Source organism: Crassostrea angulata, chromosome 2, assembly GCF_025612915.1.
Source record: "Crassostrea angulata isolate pt1a10 chromosome 2, ASM2561291v2, whole genome shotgun sequence".
Classification (NCBI taxonomy): Eukaryota; Metazoa; Mollusca; class Bivalvia; order Ostreida; family Ostreidae; genus Magallana; species Magallana angulata.
In genome coordinates, this window is record NC_069112.1 from 25027692 (window position 1) to 25052565 (window position 24874).

At 34.3% G+C, this 24874-nt stretch overlaps 2 protein-coding genes across 2 annotated transcripts; one reads left to right on the forward strand and one right to left on the reverse strand.

The window, feature by feature from the left end:
- Positions 1 to 9887: 9887 nt before the first annotated feature.
- Positions 9888 to 13146, reverse strand: LOC128174067 (uncharacterized). Its single transcript, XM_052839703.1, has 3 exons — positions 12592 to 13146; positions 12354 to 12364; positions 9888 to 10728 (listed from the first exon to the last, which is right to left on the reverse strand). The coding sequence occupies exons 1-3, from the start codon at positions 13144 to 13146 to the stop codon at positions 9888 to 9890; spliced, it is 1407 nt and encodes a 468-aa protein (XP_052695663.1).
- A 5824-nt stretch (positions 13147 to 18970) lies between these two features.
- Positions 18971 to 21062, forward strand: LOC128171074 (uncharacterized). Its single transcript, XM_052836829.1, has 3 exons — positions 18971 to 19323; positions 20386 to 20559; positions 20821 to 21062. Exons 1-3 carry the CDS (start codon positions 19038 to 19040, stop codon positions 21060 to 21062), a joined length of 702 nt encoding a protein of 233 aa, XP_052692789.1. The 5' UTR covers positions 18971 to 19037.
- Positions 21063 to 24874: the final 3812 nt, after the last annotated feature.

Below are 24874 nucleotides of genomic sequence, written 5' to 3' on the forward strand. Positions count from 1 at the left end.
TGGAGGGTGACAAAACACACGGTTGATGAGCGATGAATTGATGATTTATATATATATATATATATATATATATATATATATATATATATATATATATATATATATATATATATATATATATATATATATTGACAATAGACATAAACTCTAGACAATAGATGGTATCATTGATGTATGACCTAAGACGTTAGACGATTTACTACAAATATTTAAAAAAGAATTTTTAACACACTAATTCATCTTAGGCCAAAAAAAATATTCCTGTTTGCTGTCGCCCGACCGACCCTATCTTTTACCCTCCGACCCTAAAAGTTTTTTTGTGATCATGGTGGTGATCGGTAACTTCGCCAGAATTTCCTCAGAAAGAGAAGTGAAGATGACCAAGTCTTCTGAGTTCATAATCGTGTAAATTAACCTCTCTGACGAAAGAATGATAGAAAATTAATCTACAGACATTTTTACCGCATAAATATACCTTGTGGTGAATAACTTGCGACTATCTTACCTTCAGGGGTTATAAATATGGGTGATGCAACAACATTCTGTATATTGGAAATTACAAAAACAATGTTTATTACTTTAAATCCTGATATTACAGTTAGTCAATAACCTGTTATTAGTTAATAACTGCAATAAATGTTAAAATTATCATAAAACTGCTTTCTATATTATCTTGAGAATTAAACAGATCCTCTACATAACGTACGGTAGTAAGTGGGTTAAAGGGTTGGACTAATACCCCAAATACACGGAAGTACAGAGAGTGATTTGAATAATCATGTTGATATTGACATTAAGTTAATACAATACAATAATATTTATCCAGAAAAGGATAAATACATTCATACATGTAGATTAAATTTTGCAAATAATATTAGTTTTTATCTTTAATTAAAAAATTAATCTATTTTTTTTTCTTTGCCTTTGTTTTCTATACATTACATGCATCAACAATACAAAGACCTTTGGAAATTTTAAATCATCTATTTACATACTGAACACTGGGAATATACATCTCTCTCATTATTACACACATGCTCCAAGTTTTTAAAAATAAAATATTTTTTAAAAATAATTTTTTTTTCCTACCTACCTACCCTAATTATTTTGGTCAAGTGACAGGAAACAGGAATATTTTTTTTGGCCTTAGCTAATATATGTTTACACTGGTGAAATTTATGACTAGCGGATATATCAGTATAATAGTATAACTTAATCCAACTAGTCATAATAAGCATTATAAGATATCCATTTAGTTATATAAATATAAAATGGCCTTCCAAAGTTTGGCGACCGACGCATGTAAACAAATAGGCATAACTCTAGACAAATACAATGATATTAAACATGTTGCAAATCAAGTTACCTCCCGTATTATATTAAAATTATAATCCTAACACCAGAAAAATTCAAGAGATGCCTCATAATTACACAGAACTACCTGCATGTAGCTTAAAGTTTATCAAGCTGCCAATAATAATGCCCTTAAAATACTCATGCACTAATAGTAATCTTATACCTAAACCACTATAATATGAAAATTATCAAATGTACCAATATAATTGTACTGCGCAATGTACGTATACACTGAAGAACATTCTAACATTTTACACTTTATTAAACTCACTAATTAGGTGGTTTCCACCAGCAAACATTCAGTACAGAGATTTAGTCAAAACCCCACCTCAAACTATAAATTTATGGGCTCTAAACACACAAATATAATGAGCTCAAAAACCGATGACATCACAGCATGGATATAACTACAGCATTGACGGTAAAAAAAACAATTAATTGATTTATGTACTTATTACCCAATAGCAACAACTCAAATCAAATTAGTACTTAGCAGTACATCAAAGTGGATTTGATTATAATAAAAAGAGGTAGAACATTCCTGTTCAATAACGTTTTAAGGATTTTATTTATACTCCGCGAATGAAGATTATTTTTATTTCATAATCAATTTCAATAGGAAACATTATTTATAGCATCATGAAATAAAGAAGAATTGGATAACATATGATATGGGCATAATAAGACCACAAATTCGCAATTTATTAAAGTGCTTCATATTTATTGAGTTTGAATGTTAAAATTTTAGACTAGTTAATATAATATGCTTTCCACAGATTTTTTGATGTATTAGCTTTCACAGGCAGTATATGACATTAGAATTAACGCTATATTTGTTATTCGAACCAGTCTAAAGTTGATGTTTATATGATGGTTTTTTTAATAGAAAACGTGACGTTTTGAACAAGAGCGCATTTTTGTCACTTTTAATTCTTGGATAAATACATCTCTGGTGAAATCGTTGGGCTTGTTCAAACAAATGTTCAAATAATTTCCGAAAGAAAAACTGCTTGAAAACAAGCCGTTTTGTGCCTAAGGAGAAAAAATGACGGGAAAATGTGAACTTTAAGATGCCAATTATCAAATTTGTATTTTGTGGATAATGAAAATTGTCGAAAAGCTTTACATATATATCGGTACAATGGAAGCAAAGCATTACTGTAAATTTGTGATAACCATTTTTTATTATTTGTAACGTATTTGAGTGAAGAAGTGTTGTGTTTTATGACATTGATCGGATAAAATGCTGCTATGGTGCCTATGACAGTATCATTTTACTGTATTGTAAAATTTCAGCAAAGCCAAAGCTCATTGACTTAATTCTGTTTAGCCAAGACATACCTGAACGGCAACATGCCAAAGGAATGTGGTAAATTTAAAAAATCAACGATGTCTAAATTTTTTCACAAAACCAACCTTGGTGTCAAGGTTTTTAAAAGTTCTATTGCTGTATTTTTTTGGGAAAAAGATATGATGTGATAATAAAAAAAGAAAATATATCTAGGGTACATTGTAGAGTAACAAAAATGAAATATCTGAAGAAAAAAATCATGGTACATTCAACGCATTTTCAAAGGATTCAGTAGTAACAATTAAAAAATTACGAAACAATTCCATGGTAATTGTGAGGGTAACTTATTTCTAATTTTAAACTAGGCTTACTTTATTTAAAATGCAGTTAAGAATTTATTCGTTAAAAAACATTTACAAGAGAATTGTCTGCAAAACATTACATAGTGTAATTTGTCTTCAAAAACTTAATATACCCTATTGTTAATTACAATGTACAAATGTTAGATCGAGCAGTACATTTCAGTCAGCTGCATCCTTCTCTCAATCAAATTATCTTAATATGTTTTGAATAATTTTAGTTGTCTCGCAACGATCTTAAACAAATGCGTATGATAGTTTCATTTTAGATTAAGCAAATTTGATAAAATAACACAATTAATCTAAACTTACATTGAAAAGCATTGTTTCGGAACCGTAAGGGAGTTCAAGAAAACTTGTCTGTTTCGGCTTTCAATTAATATAGTAAAAACAATCTAGTCTATATATAATGTCAACATCAGTCAAATAAGCAATTATGATCGAGTAAGAATATATTCATCTGTTGAAAATGATTTTGGCTATTTTGATAATTAGGGGAAGGTTCAAAATGTTATTTTTGCAACTTTTTTCTTTAACTAAACAAGATCAAAAATTTTAAATAGAAAAAAGTATTTGTACTCTACATAAATGAATTGAATCAGATAAAATTCTGATTCTTTTTGGGAGTTGATTTTAATCAACTCTCCTATGCAGTTACTCGGACAAACCGAAAGTGAAACAGTGTTTCGACCTCAGCACAAATCATCGCTGCTGACAAGACTTAGTTCTTGAAAATAATTAATAAATTTCAATAGTCAACAATTAAGTCATTTTCATAGGCGTTTGTTTGAAATCGTTTTGCGCCTTGACTTATTTGTTTAAGGTAGGGTTATTAGTTTGCAAGATAACGTAAACAATTGCAATTCCTATAAATTTTTCATTCCATATTTCCTTATCAGATACTAAAAGTTGGTTCCCGATAAACATATGCTTTTGTGTAAATTCATTATTTACCATAGCTTATTTGGTGTTGTAAAAAATGTTTCTTACGTATAGTTAAAGTAATCAATCACATCGGTTATGGTTTAATTACGATGCTATTTTAACGCAGGAAACAAAGGGGTGTTATTCATTATTTACAAGTTATTGATCAGATGATTTAATAATGATTTAAACAGCATTATACATAAAAAGAAAAAATTGCATCGATGTATTTTAAAGATAAGACAAAGAAACAAAAACGGAGGTTGAAATTTCATTTTTAAACATATTGTTCAGTTATTGAGATAGATCAGAGTATAATACAAATTACGAGCGATATGTTGCAAGCAACATGCATTGTCACTTTAGTAATACATATTTTGTATAACTATGGGGCTATTGCCTTCCAGAGTTTTTATGGTGTGAGAACAGATGAAAATCCTAAATCATCATGCCACAGAATTGCAAATATAGAAAGTACGGCAAAATGTTTAGGAACATGCAGAACTGATAATGAAAACAAGGCTTGTGCCCTGTTTTTGTTTACATGGGTTCAATATACCAGTAAAAATCTTTTTCCAGCCTATTTGTCTGAATTTTTTTCCAGTGCCTGTCTCATATTGAACAGCTCAGGTCAAATGTCTAGCTGAAGGTGCCAATCTCATAAAGATTGATTCCCAGGAAAAGTTAGACATATTTAAGTATTATTATGGTATGCCATTTTTTTTAGTTATGCAGGTATACACAAAGGCAAACTATATATAATGGTATATTTTGTTGTAAAATGTACATGATGTTTCAACAAAGTTAAATTAGTGAAACATTTAATTCAAATTTTAAACTTATATAATATAACTCTGGGAAAGATACATAATCTGGTGATCTTTAAAGATACATACAGTGTACATTTGACTGGTTACTAATTAACAATTCTTAAATTCTAATGTTGATTTATTTTTTTTGGTCATCGTTTAGTGGGAATCGCCAACAGTACACTCATTCATGTGTGGGTTCAAGGGGAAAAAGGTGGAGGTCAGTGGTTGTTTGATGACTCCAATACCTGACGTCTGTCCCATCAGTATGAGTAATGGACCGATAGAAGTACATTTCAGGGCCCGAATAAATTCATCAGTCACCTGTATTGATGATGTAAATGACGCTCAACATCATTATTCGTGTCAATATCGTCGTCTGTTAACCTTCAACAATTAACCTGAGAACATTCATCGAAACGTTGCTTTTATGATATGTTATGCCACTGAAAATTAAATTTTTGACTATTTTGGATAATTTAAATTTAGTTTCAATTACGAATAATAAACTCATTCAACTAAGGGTTCAAGGGGAAAGGGTCAAAGGTCAAGGGCAGTTTGATGGCGGAACACCAATGCCTGGATACTGTCCCATCGACATGACTAATGGACCGGAAGAAATTCATCTCCGGGCCCTAGGTCCTACATCATTCACCTGTGCTGATAATGATAAGAATAATAAACATGATTATGCTTGCGAATACCATCGTCTGTTTTCCACCATCATCTAAAATATGATCACATTCCATAATATTGGATTTGCAGATTTCCTTTGTATTTACGGTCGTTCAAGTGACATGCACATATTTGTTTTCATGATAGCTTTCACCTGTTTTGATATGACGAACTGTTTACTTATCATTTGAAATGATATAGTGGATGTGATACGTTAAACTTGGTTTGTTAAGTAACTGAAATTAAAATATATGCTTGTGAAGTGTCTTTTGTGATAACACTTCGAGTTAAATATGTAACGTATACTTCAATAATTTCCCCAAACAACCGGTTGCAATATTTATAGCTTTTGCGGGCGAAATTGTACTAAAAATTGCTTCATTCAACGACATGAAATTAGGTAAGTGACTTGGACTATGCAAGTGATCCTAAGGTTAAGTCCTGCATGAGGATAAAAAAGATCAGTTTCGTCAGTTTGATGTCACATACATATATCGTTTTCTTGGTAATGACTTTATACACATATATTATTGGAAATGCAAATTCAATTTAGAGTTTACATCATATTTACGAGGCAAATTCAGACTTTACATAAGTTTCGCGATTATATTTCGTTAAATGAAAATTTCTGCCGGTAAATGTAGTGTTGTGATAACGTTTTCAGAGAACAAATATCAACGCTAATTCAAAAACGGTGTATTTCGTGTGTTTAATATCATAACAAAAAATACTAAATACAATATTCTTCATATTTTCTTTGAAAATGAATCTACCTGAATCTACCTGAATTACCTGAATTTAGTCAAAATACCATCTTTGTATGTAAAATGTTGGATGATCAAAATTGCATAACTGAAAATCGACCTCTTATATTTTCTATATAAACATGGAATTGGTGATTGTTGGTAATCGATTAACAGGCATGAATATAGGATGACCCGTTGCATGTTCTATTCTGACGTTGTTTAGATATGCACTCTTAATAATGAATAAGATGTGTTATCATATAACGAAAGTCTGTAGCAGGTTTCATCCCCTTTTGTTGATTTTCTATAACTCAATACATTTGAATCAATAAATTGATTGGAAGAAATTTTGAAATAGATCCCATTTCGTCAGGTATCGTTTCATTTTTTTCCTATCAACGTCTAAATAAAACCAATGCTTGTCAGTACTTACAGTACAATAACTCAATTAAATACATAGACCTCTTAGTGAAAAATGACCAGTGAAAAGTTAATATATGGCAAAGTTTGTATTGTTTCTTTTTTTTCACTCGTTCGGATTCCCTTTTTATAACCGTAGAAAAGAAAGGAACTAAAATACTTTTCTTACGGAGATTTAAAATGTGAAAATCTGGTATCTTTTATCTTATCAGAAACTTTCGGGAGTCATCGTAAAATTTTTAAAATTTTTCGACATTATCATCCGGGTACTTTTCATGTCGTTTTCAATGCAAAATCCCCTAAAACTTTTTATTAAAAATTTTGTATTGAAGCCTGAAGCGAATGATATGGCGTTTTAAAACAAACACTATGGATTTTTTTCATCTGGTGGATGAATTAAGTTTGATCATAAGGATATTTATAATACCATGCAGTCTGTAGGTCTTACACTGGTCCTACTTGGCTGGTATGAATCCCAAACCGTGATACAGATACGGTATCTTAAGAGGTTTATATACTTCAGGGCTGCTAGAAATAATTCAGTGCTATTTTAGTGGCAATACAGATCCTTCAGGATAATGTAGATCCCATATGCCTGATACGTATCCTTAAAGGCTGGTTTTTATCATAAAATATATAAGGGCTGTTGTAGGGTAAGTTCACCATGCATCGGACATATACCTCAGATCGGACAACTTTAAAAAAATAATTACAAATAAATATGCATGCGCTCATGTGTTTTTTCGTATATCCCTGAATTAAAACAAATTAACTTTATCCTTATCAAGAATTTGACCATCACATTGTCAAAGAAAAAGCAATATAGATATCGTAAAATGAAGTCATATACGCCATCATTAAAAAGATTTTACTCAGATTTTACACAAAAGCGTACGAAGAATGTTGTGCATTTGAATGTAAATTAGTGAAAATGCATCTAATATCTAAAATAATAAGAAAGAATTAAGTTTTGACACAAAATTTGATTAAAATAAGTTTTAAAAATTTGATCAATTAATGTCGAGGTCATCTTTGCTCCATATATTCAATTCACCATGGATCGGACACAAATAACCATGCATGTGACATATGAAAAATGACAATATCAAATTGTCAACCATCTAAAAATTCCATAGAGCGAAATACGAATTAAAAGCAGAGCAACAAGGACCTCTAAAAAGATAGAGGTGAGTTCAGGTGCCTAGGAGGAGTAAGCATCCCCTGCCGGCCGGTATCTTTTACTGCTGATACAAATGTAGTGATCCTTCAAAGCTATTTAGGACTCTTCAGCGCTGATTTGAATCCTACAGGACTTTTTGGAACCCTGTAATGTGGTAGAGATACATCACTATCGTTCAGAACTCGTACTGATCCTATAAAGATGATACGAATCCTAAAGAAATTACAATTAACCTAAAATGCCGAAATGGATCTTACGAGACTTATACGGATCTGTATCCGAAAGTTAATGAAACTCCTCTGAGTTTTTCGATAACTAACTAGAATGATGCAGCGTTGCAGACAATCTTAGTTTTACAGTAGGGCATAAAATATTTTCCTTTTTAACGAGCGCAACTCATCGGTGCGCAACAAGCTCTAGGAATCAGCACGGAAACGAACGAGCTAAACTTATTACCGATTCATCAAGAATCTTTTTTTTGGGGGGGGTGGGGGGGGGGGCAAAATAGTGGGTATCTCGGAGGAAAAATAAACAAAGGAGGATGCCATCTTTGATACCGCCTCGCTTCATCAGCTACTTTTTCATTTAAAATGTTAAGGTCAAGATCTAGTAAATGAATCCAGACTCTCGTTTTGGTGCTTGAACCATTATGACGTCATAATTGATTTGATGAAAACTTTCCCGTACTTTACGGCTTTAAAGAAATTATGTAGAAAATAAAACAATATTTTGACATTCTATATTTAATCACGGGGAAAGTAATCCCGGTACCTATATTGAATTTGACATACCTTGTTCAACGCCGTTTTTGGAGAGATGTAGGCATTTTAGATATATTTCATCAGTCAAAAATCGACAAAACTCTGATATTTGTTAGTTTTATCTTCATATTTCATAAAAATGGTTGTTTAAAAAATGATTTTTCATTGTTTCTACCAAAAATTTAAAGCCCGGTACACCCTATGAAACGAAGATATTGTTATGAAACATCATAAAAAATATGTTGAATTTCACTAACTTGTCGGCACCTTTCATTTACTAGATCTTGACCTTAAACTAGACTTATGCGCAAATTTGTATGTTAATACTAGCATATCGCAAACCGTGCAATATTTCACATATAATATATATCTCTTACCAAAAAACTGGACTAATTGTGATTATCAATGTAAAAAAAAATAAAAAGGAACGAAAGCATATATATATATATATATATATATATATATATATATATATATATATATATATATATATATATATATATATATATATATATAATTTAAAAATGATAAATATCCAGAATAAAATCACAAATTGATCCTATTAACCGCAAACGTTTTCGCCATTCCTGGCTCTTCAGGCAGTTATGTACAAAATCATATATTATGTACAAAATATATATATGGTATCGAATGTACAATTGAACAATAGATGTTTCCTTCATGCTTTGGGAGAATATCGATTTTATAGTAATTATAGAATACTGAGGTTTTCAATTTCTTGGTGCTGTTTTAAGGTGGTATTGGACATCTGCGGATAGTAATGTGAATTTAAGTACATTAATTTTACAATATGAAAGTGTCTCATACCACCTTTAAAAGAAAACTTGGTTTTGATTTTTGTTTTGTGTCATAATTCAATTAAAAAATCTAAATCTTAACATTTACCTATCGTTCTTCTTTGCAAAAACAAAGAGAAATCGTATACTTTAGTGTAAGGACCTGACTTTAAGGGTGTTTTTCCTCTTTACACCTGTACATGTATATACACGTGTTATGAGGTAATAACAAGATAAGGTACCAAGGAAGTCATCAAATTTCTTAATTTTGCAAAAAATCATTTTACCGAATCTTGTCAGTAAACAAATTAAATTGTTGACGACGAAAGTTACTTATTTCATTTTTGATGTCCAAAACTTCTCACCGGAATTTTCACTGGTAAGAATCATTACAGAGAATCTTGCGAGCAAATTTATTAAACTGTTGAGGATAAAAGTTTCTTATTTCCATCTCGATGTCCCAAACTTCTCACCTGAATTTTCACTAACAAGAATCTTTTTAGCAAATCTTTCAAGCAAATTTATTAGTAGGCTTCCATCAGTCGCAGACGACCATGGGATATTGTATCCTATTTTGTCTCTCTCTGACAGCAACGTTTGTGGCTGAAAAGTCCTATACGGGAGAGACATTCTTTTCCGCAAAAGTCACATCTGTGAATAGTTTCAGATCTTTCGGGGTTTAGGCGCTGCTTTCGTTGTGCGCGTTTGTTTTCTGCTGCGTGCACAAGCTTTTCTTCCCCTGACTTGATCTGTCTAAGTAGTGTGGACCTCCATCTGGGTCGATCTGCTGCTAGGTCTTCCCAAGATCGCACGTCGATATCAAGGGCCTTCATGTCTCTTTTTACGACATCCTTGAATCGAAGTTGTGGGCGCCTAATGCTTTGTTTCCCAGATCTCAATTCTCCATACAAGATGTCCTTGGGAAAACGTCCGTCATCCATTCGACGCACATGCCCGAGCCAGCGTAACCTGCGTTGTCGAAGCATAGTGAACATGCTTGGAAGGTTCGTCCGAGATAGGACTTCGGTGTTAGGCACCTTGTCCTGCCACGAAATGCCCAGGATGCGGCGCAGACATCGCAGATGAAAGGTGTTGAGCCTTCTTTCCTGCTTGGAATACGTTGTCCACGACTCGCTACCGTACAGCAAAGTGCCGATTATGCAGGCGTTGTATACTGCCATTTTGGTACAAGTTTTCAGTGTGGGGTTTGTCAAAACTCTTTTTGAAAGTCGAGCGAGAGTGGATGTAGCCTTTCCGATCCTCTTATCTAGCTCAACATCCAAGGAAAGGTTGTCAGTAATGGTTGATCCCAGGTACGTAAACTGGTGGACGACGTCCAGTTGGTAGTCGTCGATTGCTATAGCTGGGGCTGTGGAACTATCTTGGCTTAGAACGTTTGTTTTCTTTAGGCTAATAGTCAAGCCAAAATCCTCACATGCCATTGAAAAGCGGTTCATCAACATTTGCAGTTCTTCCTGGCCCCGAGGTTATACAACTTTTTTCATACTCGTACTCAAACTCGTACTCCGTACTCCGAGTATGTATTCCGCTGAATACGACTTTAAAATCCGAGGTTATAAAAGTTTTGGAGTACGTTCTCAACTGAGACAAACTCTGCGTATTTTGGAGCACAAACTCGAACTTCGGAAGTGGAAATCTTTAGATTATGGAGGTAAGAATTGTTGCTTTATGTAAATATCTATTATATATGCCTATACCGGGCCTCTCAATTGGTAAAAAAAAAAACGGGGCCCCTTAAAAATAAACGTCTGCAAATTTAATAATTATCGTCTGTTACATTATTTAACCATTTACATTAACAACATTGCAACATGGAAGCGAATGAAATTGGGGATGGGAAAGCATTAGCGAAAAAGAGGAAATGGAGCGACCTTGAAGAGGCGACTTTGATTCAGAGTGTGGTAGAGAGGGAGGGGGATTTATTCGGGAATTTTAAAGGGGTGGGGTCGAAAAAGAAATCGGTTTCAAGAAGAGAAGGTTGGGATGACGTATGCAGTGTACTCAACTCGTAAGTACAAATCATATATTCTCATAATAGTTAATTCTACTGATATCGCATATCTTTAATTTTGTACGTCTTACGTGGTTACTAGGAAGTCGCCATGTTGTTTACTACTGCTTTCACCGACGTCCGCGTTTCATTTTGATTGATATTTTTTATTTTTCAATTATGTTGATTGCCAAATTGCTTTAAGATATAATAATTTTTGATGGAATGAATGCTTGACTATTAAGGATCAATTGAACAGGCTAAATATATTCGTGCTTTAGTGTTTAATCTTTTTTAAATTTTTTAACATGTGATTGGTGAATTTTTTATTGATAAATGATTAATTAGATGCTTATCATTGTTTTTATTCAGTTGAATCATTTGTGAATTTATATAATGTATTTGATTAAACACAGTAAACAAGAGCCAAAGCAATGACATTTCATTTATGTATGGATTATAAAAGGGAGCCAAATAGTCAGGGAGCGAAATCATTTGATACCGCTCAGTGACGTATTTGATTTGAAAATATGTACCCGCAATAGAAGAGAAGTACGCTTAGTTGAGGCAGCGTCTACGCCGGTTGGAAATACGATGAATCGACGAGCAAGATTCGCAATGTGCCTCGCAATTGTCCGGATACATCTCCCTGCTGAACTACGAGAAATGTTCAGCGAATCTCCAACTAGAAGATGCATTGCACCGGTGGCGAAGTATGGTAAACACAAAAGGACTTGGAGGAGGGGTGGTAATGGCTGATTTCGATTTGTGGCAGGGGATAAGTCTGGGAGGAGTCCAACGATGTTAAGGATTGTATGTGGCCGAAACCGGTACCGCTCAAAGACCTCGTCTTCGTCCAAATCTTCCAGAGGATTTGAACGGTCCTTAAACAATCTCGGACGCCTGTGCTGCTGTTGAAGCAACCTTTGACGAAATTGTCGTTTGTGAGCAGCCATGTTTATTTGTGTTTGAGTATGACTCTGAGGATGCTTCGAAGCATACTTAAAAAATCTTGAGTATGTACCCTGTTGGAGTCTGAGTATGAGTTTAATAAAGTTTTATAACCTCAATATTGGAGTACGAGTATGATTTTGGAGTACGGAGTACGAGTTGGAGTTTGGGTTTGTACTCAAAAAAGTTTTATAACCTCGGGGCCTGGGTGTGGGTGACAATTGCTGCATCGTCGGCAAATAACATGTCCCTGATGAGTCTATCGCGGACTTTAGTTTTTGCTTTAAAGCGAGAGAGGTTGAACAGATTACCATCTGACCTGGTACGTAGGTAGATTCCTTCAGTCGATTCACCAAATGCATGTTTGAGGAGCATGGCAAAAAGATACCAAACAGCGTGGGGGCAAGGACACAGCCTTGTTTGACACCGCTATTGAAGCTGAATGGCTCCGAGGAACTACTGTTGAACTGTACTGTCCCCTTCATATCGACGTGGAATGATGTCACTAGGCTCAGTAGTTTTGGAGGGCATCCAATTTTTGGGAGGATCTTGAAGAGTCCATCTCTACTGACTAGGTCGAACGCTTTGGTCAGGTCAATGAAGGAGATGTATAGCGGCATTTGTTGTTCTCTGCATTTTTCTTGAAGCTGCCTAAGAGAGAAGATCATGTCGATCGTAGACCTCTTTGAGCGAAAGCCGCACTGAGACTCTGGGTATACACGATCAACCAGCTTCTGCAATCTAATCAAGGTCACTCTAGCAAACACTTTGCCGACTATACTTAAGAGGGAGATGCCTCTATAGTTGTTGCAGTCGCTTCTTTCTCCCTTGGTTTTGTAGAGGGTGACGATCTTTGCATCCCTCATGTCTTGTGACACGCTCCCATATTCCCAGCACTCACATAGAACCTTATGTAGGGGTGACAACAGGGAGCTTTTGCACTGTTTAAGCAAGTCTGGAGGAATTCCATCGTTACCAGGAGCTTTACCTGAGGCAAGGTTGTCAATAGCCTTACTTAGTTCTTCTAATTGGTTCTACATCAAGTTCATCCATGGTTGGCAGGCACTCAATGGCGTCCAGGGCTGAGACAGTCACAGTGTTCTGAGTAGAGTACAGGTCTGGGTAGTGTTCAACCCATCTCTCCATTTGTTGGTTTTTGTCTGAGAGTACTACGCCAGATGATGACTTGAGGGGGGCTGTTTTGCACTGAGTTGGTCCTATGGCTCTTTTAATACCATCGTACATGCCTCTTGCGTTACCAGATATAGCGGCTGTCTGGATGCTCTCACTAAGTTCTTGCCGGTATACATTTGCGCAGAGTCTAGCCATCCGCTGGACTTTGCCTCTGGCAGCTCTTGGTGACAGAAGGTTCTTCTGACTTGGTGTTCTTTTGTATTCCGCCAAAGCTATACGTTTGGATTCTATGGCAGGAATCATCACAGAGGACTTTGCCTCGAACCAGTCTGTTGTCTTTGTTGTTCTTTTACCAAAGGCTTCCAGGGCAGTGCTATGTATGATGTCCCTCAAGGTTCCCCACTTTTCCTCGGTTGAGGTCCCTTTTTGTATGAAATCCAGTTCCTGCTCAAAGGTTTCTGCAAACTTCTGAGTGAGCTTGGGTTGCGACATGTTGCTGACGTTGATGCGCGGAATGCCCTGTTTCCCTGAACAGTGGAATTTCTTTGGTTGCATCCTGATTTTACAGCACACTAAAGAGTGGTCAGTATCGCAATCAACGCTAAGATAGGAACGCGTGTGTAGAACACACTTTATAGAAGAGCGTCGGACTATGATGAGATCTAGTTGGTGCCAGTGTTTTGATCGGGGTGTCTCCAAGACACTTTGTGCTGAGGTTTGGTAATAAAGAACGAGTTAGTTATGCACAGGTTGTAGTAAGGGCATACTTCAAGCAAGCGTTGACCGTTCTCATTCATTTTGCCTACACCGAACTTACCAAGGCATGATGGCCACGAGTCATTGTCTGCGCCGACTCTGGCGTTGAAGTCGCCCAAAAGAATGAGCTGCTCTTTGTCAGGGATGTTCCTTATCACTGATGACAGCTTCTCGTAGAACAGGTCTTTTGTTTCTGGAGGTGACGTCAGTGTTGGTGCATAAACACTTACAAGGGTGATTGGACCTGTGGTGGTATTTCGGCGAAGGATAAGGAGTCGTTCTGATCCTTCGCCATCTGGTTCTACCGTACTCAGTAGGCTGTTTTTGACTGCAAAGCCTACACCATGCTCTCTTGGCTCATCAAATTGTTTTCCCTTCCAGAAGAAGGTGTAGTCCTTTTCCTTCAACGTACCAGAGTCTGCCAGCCTTGTTTCCTGAAGAGCAGCGATATCTACGCTTTGTCGTAGGAGTTCGTTGTTTATGACTGCTGTCTTGCGCGTGCCGTCTATATCCTGCATGTCGTTGGAAAGTCCCGTCAACATTGTTCGGACATTCCAGCTTCCCAGTTTAAGAGCTGGTCTCTTTCTTTGTATAATTTGTTGCTTGGTGCGTATATAACAGTCTACATTTCGGAGAATTCCTTATCCCCATGCACCCCATGAGGATAGCAGACTGTGGCGGGACTGAGGACTGCCCAGCTTGAGGCGGGCGGTAACTGTCCAGTGAGACACGAAGGTCTCTCCCACCGTCGAGAGCAACCCCTGCGCCAAAGCTTTACGCCAATCAAGCTGCGGCTTATAACCGGTAACTGCTGCTCTCCGTGTTGTGTCCACACTAAAAGTGAGGCTGGAGTGTCCTCTCCAGATGGTAGGATACAAGCAAGGGCGGTAAATATGGAGGACAAGCTGTTGCCCATGCAGCAGGTCCCCCCTCTCCACGTCACTAGTAGACCCAAAGGAGCAACAGGTTGCTACAATTTGGCACTAGTGCCGTCGCAGGAGTTGCCAGTGAAGCGTTCGTGATAGCGCTGGACTGCCTGAAGGACTCCATCTCCGGATTTTCCTCGAGGTTTACTCCTGAAGCCTTTTCCAGTATTGGATATTGCCGCAAGACAGCGGAGGTTTGTGATCAGGGTTTCCCTTCCCCTAGATGAGCTGCCTTCCCAGGCTGACGAGTATCATCTCCCCGTGGTAGCCTTCTCCTGTTGTTCAGTTTCTAGACATATAGAACTGATTATGCTGATAGGAGAAGGGATATGGGCAAGTCACTGGTGTCTCTTAGAGTATGAACTCTTTGAAGAAGATTAGGTCGTTCTTACCTCAAGACACGTTTCCTGGACGACTGGACGTTCAAGCAAATTTATTACACTGTTGATAATGAAAGTTTTTTATATATCCCAAACTTCTCACCTAAATTTTTATCTTGTGGGGATCTTTTTTTAGGGAATCTTGCGAAAAAAATAAACTTTTGACGATGAAACTTTATTTTCGTGTCGTCGCCTAGAGGTCTTTCCAATTTTCCCCCCGAGTTTTCACTTCATCGTGCCAATTCTAACACAATGACGGTTTTTATGAAAAAATTTTATGTGCTAACATATTTTTTATGTGCCATCATATTTTGTTCAAATTTAGAATAAAAAACTCCAAAATTTGAAATGTTGATTTCAGCAATATTTTGATAAAATTGTGATATTGCTATGTCAAAAAGCCAACGATGTAAATGATTTTTAAATTTCTTTCCGTTCTTAAAATCAATGAATATCATTTGCAAATAGATTCTATCCAATAAAATAATTATTGCAGAAAATTGAAACTGTCAAATAACATTATAATGCCAGAGAAGGGGAATGATTCCTTCCAAAAATATTCCCTATGCAAGGTGAGAAAGAAGTCATGACAAGGATATATGCTGTAGAGGACACCTTAATGTTAATGTGTTTTAAAAAGCAAAAAAATAATTAACAAATAATTTTACAATGCAACGCTCTGTTCTCCCTTACATGGTTTTCGTTGATCTTTTTCATAAAGTTGAAAGTCATCATCCGGCATCGAATACCTTAGCTATAACTTGGCCATTGTTTATGCATTGAGCCCGGCTAAATACATTTTGCAAAGAAAAACTACCAGATCAAAAAATAAAAATTATTCAAAAATTTAAAATATCTTAACACATTTTTGTAATTTATTTTTATTTTTTTTATGGTTGTTTTGGTTTGAAAGCTTAAGTATTGTGGTTGATACTTTTATTCTCTTTCTGCTATTTTTAAAACCATATATACCTCCATTTTTAGGCTCTCTTAAACATTTCTGAGCAATTTAGTTTTTTTATTAGTTTAATTTTATTAATTTTTTTTGTTTGCTATATAATCTGTAGGAATAGAAATGTAATATATATTTAGCATAACAGAGCATTTCAGGACTGATTTACATTTTATGACTCTTGTTATTAATGTCGACTTTCCTTTGTTTTAAACATAAGCAAACGATTGTTTTTATTGAGAATAAATTAAAAAAAACAGCTAAAGAAGTTATAAGGGGCCACTTGTGACAATAAAAATTCTTGACTCAGCTAAGAAAAAAATTCAACTCAGCTGAGAAATGACCAAGTTTTATTTGTTGAATGCAATTTGAAGAAAACCTCAGCTGAGTAAATTCTTATGATCTGAAATGAAACTTAAATAAAAACTTATGGGTTATTTTTTTTGGTGAAATTGAAGTATGTTGTCAACAGCAGAAAGGTTTTCAAGAGTTTGTTTTATGATAAAGCATTTTGTAACGTCAAAGCGATTAAAAAGGTATGTTATCTCATAGTATTTTATACAGTAAAAGCAGGGGTACATGTAGAAAATATAATTATTTCTCATGATTTGATTTCTATGAATTAGTTTAAAAACTGATTCATTACAATTTTTAAATATTTGTACATGGTTTTAATTAATCGTCAGTAGGAATAACATCTTTGTTGTGCCTGCATCGTTGTTGTACGTAGGTTGGTTATGATTTGCAATAAAGGTATATTCGAATAGCCATTCAAAATTTGTTTGCTCAAACCAATTATATTACGTGCATATAGAGTAAAAGTAAACAATCGCACTCACTACTTTGTAATTACCATGCCATTTTAATGTAAGATACAATTGTATATCATTCATTAATTACAAGTATTGGTAAAATGCAATATTGTCAAATGTTTTAATTGTTAACATAGCCACAATGAGCAGCAATTAAATAGGCCTACCTGTTTTATTGAAATAAAGCAAGTGCCAAAAACAAATGATGTAATGATTGCTGTCAAAAATTCGCATCCGCAGAAGAAATAATCAAATGCATTTCAACATGCGATGCTGGTTTTAAAACATTGTAAGGAAACTTATTGGAAATATAATTTCCATATGAAAAATTTATATTTCAAGAGCAACCATCGATTATCATAACGTTTATATAAAAACAAATGCTTTTATTCCGAATCTTCCTTTTAAAACTGCCCAGTTATTAAGATATTTATTTATGATTATAGCAATGTACTAGCAATATGTTTCAATGGACATGCCTTGTATTTCTGATCGTAAATATTATGTTAACCAAGACAACCAACGGCTTTCAAAGTTTTTACGCGGTGAGATTTGATGAATATCCGAAAACTTCCTGTCTTAAAATTGCAAATATTGAACGAGCTGGAAGATGTCTGGAGACATGCAGGACCAGAATGCATAGAATCCTCATGATCAGCCATTTTACTAATACAGGATGGAAATATAATTAAGCCATATGCGAGGTTTTTCATATTTAATTTATTAAAGTAAGATTTTAATCTTTACATTCTGTCCAAAGTAGATATTTGCATTGTTAAGATATCAATCACTAAATTGACTCAAAATGACCCGATGTTGGCATAGAAAGTAAACTTGTTTTTTTAACAAAACAGAGCTCGGTTTTGAGTAAACACTCTGGATATCATTTTATTTAAGGAATGAATTCAGTATTTATTAGTTTTATACAATATCAAATGATTTGGGGCAGTTTAAGCTTAATAAACCGCGAAGCGGTTTATAAAAAAGCGTTAACTGACTAAAACCATTTAATATCGTATAAAACTAATAAATATTGAATTTATTGCCTATAATTTAATTTTTTAACACTTGTAGAAAGAAACGGTCATTTGACCTATAAAATGACGTTAAATTGTACAAAATTCAAACGTAACTACAGTGTATTGATACGTTTTTGTCGTTAGTCTTACTATGACGTAGGAACATTCTTCTTACGATATAAAATATATATTTTAGCCAATCAGACAGCGCGTCACAACCAGAATTTAATTATTTGATACTATGACATGCATGACGTCAAAATAAAATGTAAACAGCAACACTCTCTAACTTTGAATCCGATGCCTTGTTGCTAACGACTATTAAGCCTCTAATGATTAAGATAATTACTGTAACTTCAGATTATTTGAGACCTGTGTGTTTTTTTTCTTTCAGAACTGATAATCATATGTACAGAGAGTCGGTAAACAGCTTGTTAGCTTTTATATGTCTTGTTATTTTGTGACTTCAATCGAAACGATCAAAAAAGATTTTTGTTTGAAAATCCGAGACAGAGTAAAGGTAAACAGTCAAAAAGCATACTTCGAAAATCCCCTAGTAATTCTTATACAGGAAACAAAGAGATGAAATCTATGATTCATTTGTTCTTGACAAGATCAAATATTGTCAAATATTTAGATTGCTTACACTATCTAATAATCAAAAATTAAACATTACTCATGATAATATAAAGGGATGCATATATTCAGAATCTTCACTCAAAGTTCAGCCATTGTGCATAGTTTTGAATGTATCAAAATCTAGCAAAACGCCAGCGATATGTTACAAAAAACGTCCTACGCTGTTTTTCTGATTATGTATATAAAATGCGTTGAGACGACCGGGATCGAAAGTTTTCATGGTGTGAGAACAGATGAAAACCCGAAATTTTCATGTCACAAAATTGATAATGTAATAAGTACGGGAAGATGTCTGGCAAAATGCGGGATCTTAATGGATAATATCATAATGGTAAGCCACGACAAGTCTTCGAAAATATGCATGTGTTGCAATGACATCACAGGAAGTGACATCATCGGTTCGAATTGGAAGACATTCGTCCCACGTAAGTTGATTTTTTCTTCAAAGATTGTCTTAAATGAAAATTCAAAGAGGAAGGGGGGATGGTGAATTGGTTGAAAATTGGTTTTCTTTGTCCTGTAGTTGATGTAATATTTTTGCTATGAACATACAATGAATATTTAAGGGACAAAATGTGTAAGGTCATATATGATTGCAAGAATAGATCAAATATGTCCAGTTTTTAGTGACACTGAAAAAATTTGTTTGTAATGATATTGTAGCGTTTCTATTCAAGTTAACATGTTACAAATCTTCTTTTTTTAAATAGCACTTTCTGCTAATTTTCCTTTAATAAAAGTAATAGCTCCAGAATTACACATTAATTGTGTCGAAGAAGGGAGGGCATATTGCTTTGCTGCTGTTCATCTGTCGGGCGGTCCACCAGTATTTTCCGTTCATTTTCTTCTCAGAGGTTGCACGTATTGAGATGGAATTTGAAAGAGGGGTTTATCATGATAATATCTAGATTCACTTCGATTTTGGGTACGATTGTGCAATTTTCGACAGAGTTATGCCCCTCGGACTTAAAAAAAATCCACTTATTTGCAGTTTCAGTTCATTTTCTTTGCAGAGGTTGCACATATTAAGATGAAATTTGTTATACAGATTTATCATAATTTCTAGGTCAAGTTCGATTTTGATTTTAATCAATTAATTTTTGACAGAGTTATGCCCCTCTAACTTAGAAAAATTCCAGTTGTTTGCGGTTTCCGTTTTTTTCTTTGTGCACGAACATCTTTTATTTAATAAGTATTTAATTCAAGTTTCTTTGAATAAGTTTGAATAGGATTGAACAGCAGGCCTACTGCCTAAACATGTTCTCTCCTCTCAGAAGTGCATATTTGTATAAATTAAAAAAATTCAAATGTTTAAAAAAAAAATAAATAAATAAATACTGAGGCTTTGTGCACTAACTCTATATGGCGTTATGATACTTGGTACTAGTATATCATGTCATTACATTACGATAAATTCCAATATAGTAGTGGTTGCAACATAGCACCCTGTGCAAATAGTTTTGATATATTAGCTTTTTGTTTTCTAGTACCCTGTGCTGACGGTTATGCGACTTACAGTTTGATGCAATACCAAATATGTATGAAGTATTTCCCAGTGCCTGCCTCGTATTCAACAGCCCAGGCCAACTGCCAGGCTGAAGGTGGCGATCTCATAAAGATTGATTCCCAGGAAAAGTATGACATATTCAAGGATTATCATGGTATGCCATTAATTTATAGTTATGAAACAATACACAAAGGCAAACTATTTTTTTTTCATGGCATAATTTTTTGCAAAGTGTACAGAATCTTTCAACAAAGTTAAATCAGTGTAACATTTGATTCAAATTTTAAACTTTTAAATTGTAGCTCTGAGAAAGATACATAATCTTTAAAGATTGATACAGTCTACATTTGACTGGTTACTGATATATAATCTTTAAGCTCTAATATTCATTTTTTTTTATTTGTTCATTGTTTAGTGTCAATCGCTAACAATGCAATACTACAAGTATGGGTTCAAGGGGAAAAGGTTGGAGGTCAGTGGCAGTTTGATGACGAAACTCCAATACCTAACTTCTGCCCCATCAGTATGACAAATGGACCGGACGAAATACGTCTCCGGGCACGGGGTACTACATCGTTCGACTGTTTAGACGATGATTATTACAAGGAACATCATTATTCGTGCCAATATCATCGTCTGTTAGCCATCAACAACTAACATATGGTCAAATTTCAAAATATGGATACTACAGATTTCCTTTGTTATTGTCGTCGATCAGGCGAAAGCGCTCTGGATTAAATTTGAAAGAAATGGATTATTGTGTTATCGTTTACTGAAAACATTTTTCTATATCGTTACCTATACCAAGGACTTATTCGTTTATATATATATATATATATATATATATATATATATATATATATATATATATATATATATATATAATTATTATAATATAATTATATTAATAATTATGGAGATTTTTAAGCGAAAACTGGAAGATGCAGAAATTTATGACTAAGTATTGTGAAAATTAGTAGAGCATGACCGATTTTTTTTTATAGCGTAAGCACGACACCTTGTATCGTACGTACGACATTTAACCTCGTATGTACGTGCGATTTTGGTATCTTGAACATACGACATTGTTTCGAACTTTATTTATATTCTTTAAACAACTAATCATCGCGTTTTTCCGATTGAGTTTCTCGCCCGTACCACCTAGTACCTTGAAAGTGCGTCTTGGCTTCTAAATAAATGTAATATGTAATTAAGAAAAACACAGGAGTTGTTTCCTGCATATTTCGATGGAATATAGATGTTACAGTTATTTTATATTTGTTACATTAAAGTTTTAAAATTCAAAGAATTTAAAACTACGGTATTTATAGCAACTGTTATAGATAGTTTAAAATTCTATGAATTTTCAAACTTTAATGTAACATACTGATATGAAATAATGCAGTTTATTGATGATATTTTGAAAAGAATGCATGTTTTTTATTTTTGTTTTGTGTTAAAATTCAATTTAAAAAATCTGAACATAAAGTTTATATTTCATTATAAACATTTAATAATAATGTTTTTTGTTGTTGTAAAAACAAGAAGAAATCGTGTCCTTCTGTGTGAGGACCTGACTTTCAGGTTTGTTCTTTCCCTTTACACCTGTTCATGGACGTGGTTTGAGGTGAGCACTCAATAAGGTTACCAATGAAGTTATCAAATTTCTTAATTTTCTAAAGATTCTTTTTACCGAATCTTGTCAGCAAACTAATAAAATTGTTGACGATGAAAGTTTCTTATTTCAATCTCGATGTCCCAAACTTCTCACCTGAATTTTCACTTATAAGAATCTTTTTAGCGAATCTTACGAGCAAATTCATTAAAATGTTGAGAATGAAAGTTTCTTATTTCCATCTCGATGTCCTAAACTTCTCATCTGAATTGTCACTTTTGAGAATCTTTTTAGCGAATCTTGCGCGCAAATTTATTAAACTGTTGAGGATGGAAGTTTCTTATTTCCATGTCATCGCCTGGAGGTTTTCACGATTTTTCACAAGAGTTTTCACTTCATCGTGTTAATTATAGCATCTTAGACAGCCTGTGTCGTTAAAGTAATTTATACATTGCCTAAGACTATACCGTTATATATATCTACGATCACCAGAAGATTGCATATTTCTGTCTACCCGTAGTCAGTTACCTAGAAAGCTTCAGAAATGTTTTTTCTTTATAAGGCTTGCATGCAATCGCAACTTCTCGGGCCTTTCCGGCATCTTCGGAAAAACTCCTCGAATGTATTACCTAGGCTTTAATGACAACCCCCCTTTTTCTAAAACATATTTTACGATCTGTTGAGATGTAAGCTAGACTTCATTAAAGTCAATGATATATACCCTAAAATATACCACAAAAGTGACTTACAAGGCTGTCTAGCCGATATTTATTTTGATGGGAAGCGACTCCACTTTGTATAAAATTCTAACATCCGGTGATGTTAATACATTCGAGGTGTTTTTCCGAGCTTGCCGAAAAGGCCCGAGAAGTTGCGAATGGACTTGCATGATGGCCGTTGCCATCTGTGGAACATTTTAATCTACGTCAAATGAAAAGATTTGGAAAAACATATATTAAAAATAGAAATGATTATTTCCCTTACTTAATCATTATTTGTGGTCAAAAATATCATAATTATATAAATCAAATGAGTTTTTAAGGTAGACATGATGGTTAATCTGTTGACAATCCAGCCGTTTTTATTAAATGGGCCTCATGGTGTTTTTAGACGTTTTCCTTTCTGGCAAAGAGTCATAACATTATCAAAGAGGTTCTATACAACATTGTTTTGTCTAATATATTTTTACATATTTTATGAAACATTTGACTGAATAAAAAATGGTTTTTCATTTCTTTCTCTTGTTGTGTATCACACGACCCGAGTATAATAAGAATTATGATAATTTTTTGCCTGTAGCTAAAAAATACATTATTGACATTTTTGCAATGGTCAAATCGTTAACTGTACGATGTCTACTGTAAAATCCTCCTGAATTGCAATTAGCAATATACGGCAGGCACGAATCAAATTTTAAAAACTCGAATGGGGGGGGGGGGATCTGACAGATTTCTTCTTAAGTATGTTAAGTGTGTGTGTGTGTGTGGGGGGGGGGTGTCCGAAGCCTTTTTTAAATAGATCCGCTGGGGGGGGGGGTGTCCGAAGCCTTTTTTTTAAAAAATAGATCCGCGCATGAAGGGTATTATAAACAAATTGTCTCCCTCTTGTTTTGTATCTCCCATGTATGAGTTCTCGTGTTTCTCTCTCTCTCTCTCTCTCTCTCTCTCTCTCTCTCTTTCTCACTTTCAGTTCCTCTGCATGGGTTTTTTGTTTTTGTTTATGTTTATTTCAATTGTGTACATCATAGTAACATCTTCGTTAGTCAAGGGTTTTAGTCAGCTTTAGTCCCATTGTTTGTGAGGAGCAGAGTGAATCTGACTAGCGAAGATACCAAAAACAGCGACTCTATTCTGATTTTTTTTTAATTGAGGACGGGGTCAAATAACTAAGTTATATACTGTTGAATTTGCTGATAGTAGATTTCAGGAAAAAAATTTTCGCGCTGACAATTGAATGAATAAACGATTTTACAATTACTTTAAACTTGTATACGGCACAAGTAGGTTTAAGGGTTTTGGAATTACTCAAATCAACACCTTTAAAAAAATGAAAAGGTCATGGTTATATTTATATTATGTTAATGTACATTAGAAGGAAAGATTTTCAAGAATTAAAAATATTTGGAAAAATTATATACTGCATGCAGGGATATTTCGCCCCGTGTTATTTTCGCCCTTTAACAATTGCAAACGGTTTCGCTCCGTCTTGAAATCGCCCAAATGCAGTTGTGTTAACAAAGATATTATTTGCAATATAAAATGTGTCCAGTTTTAAATTCGCCCTCTGACAACGAGGGCGAAAGAGGTGAAAATAAAACGGGGGCAAATATATCCATGTATACAGTATATATTAAAACTAAAATGTATAAAAATTCATAGCAAGTTTTATCAAAAATTTAGAAAAAATGAAAAAAATAATAATAAAAAATGTACTGAACACCCGACATTCCTTAAGGGGTCGTGGCCATTTCAAGACTATTTTAATTTTCTTTAATCGGAGAGCTTTGCATGAAGGAAATACATTGGAGATTCAAAAGCTAAATATCAGGAATACAAATATTTCTCTGCTTAACGAACTTATGTACATTGGTTTAAGAACTCATGTTTGAACCTTAAGGTAGATCAGATGGTTAATTTGTTTACCTAATTGGGATCCTTAACAATTACATGTAACTACTTTTACTTATACCTATCTCATTTCATTGTCATGAGATAACCTCACCACATTTCAATTAATTTAGACGAGCTATTTGTATTCGGTGGCTAATCAAAAATAAACGTAACATGAGGGGATATTGGATGACTGGAATGTCACTCTCTCAAAAGAAAAGTGGGAAATTAATAAATACAATAAC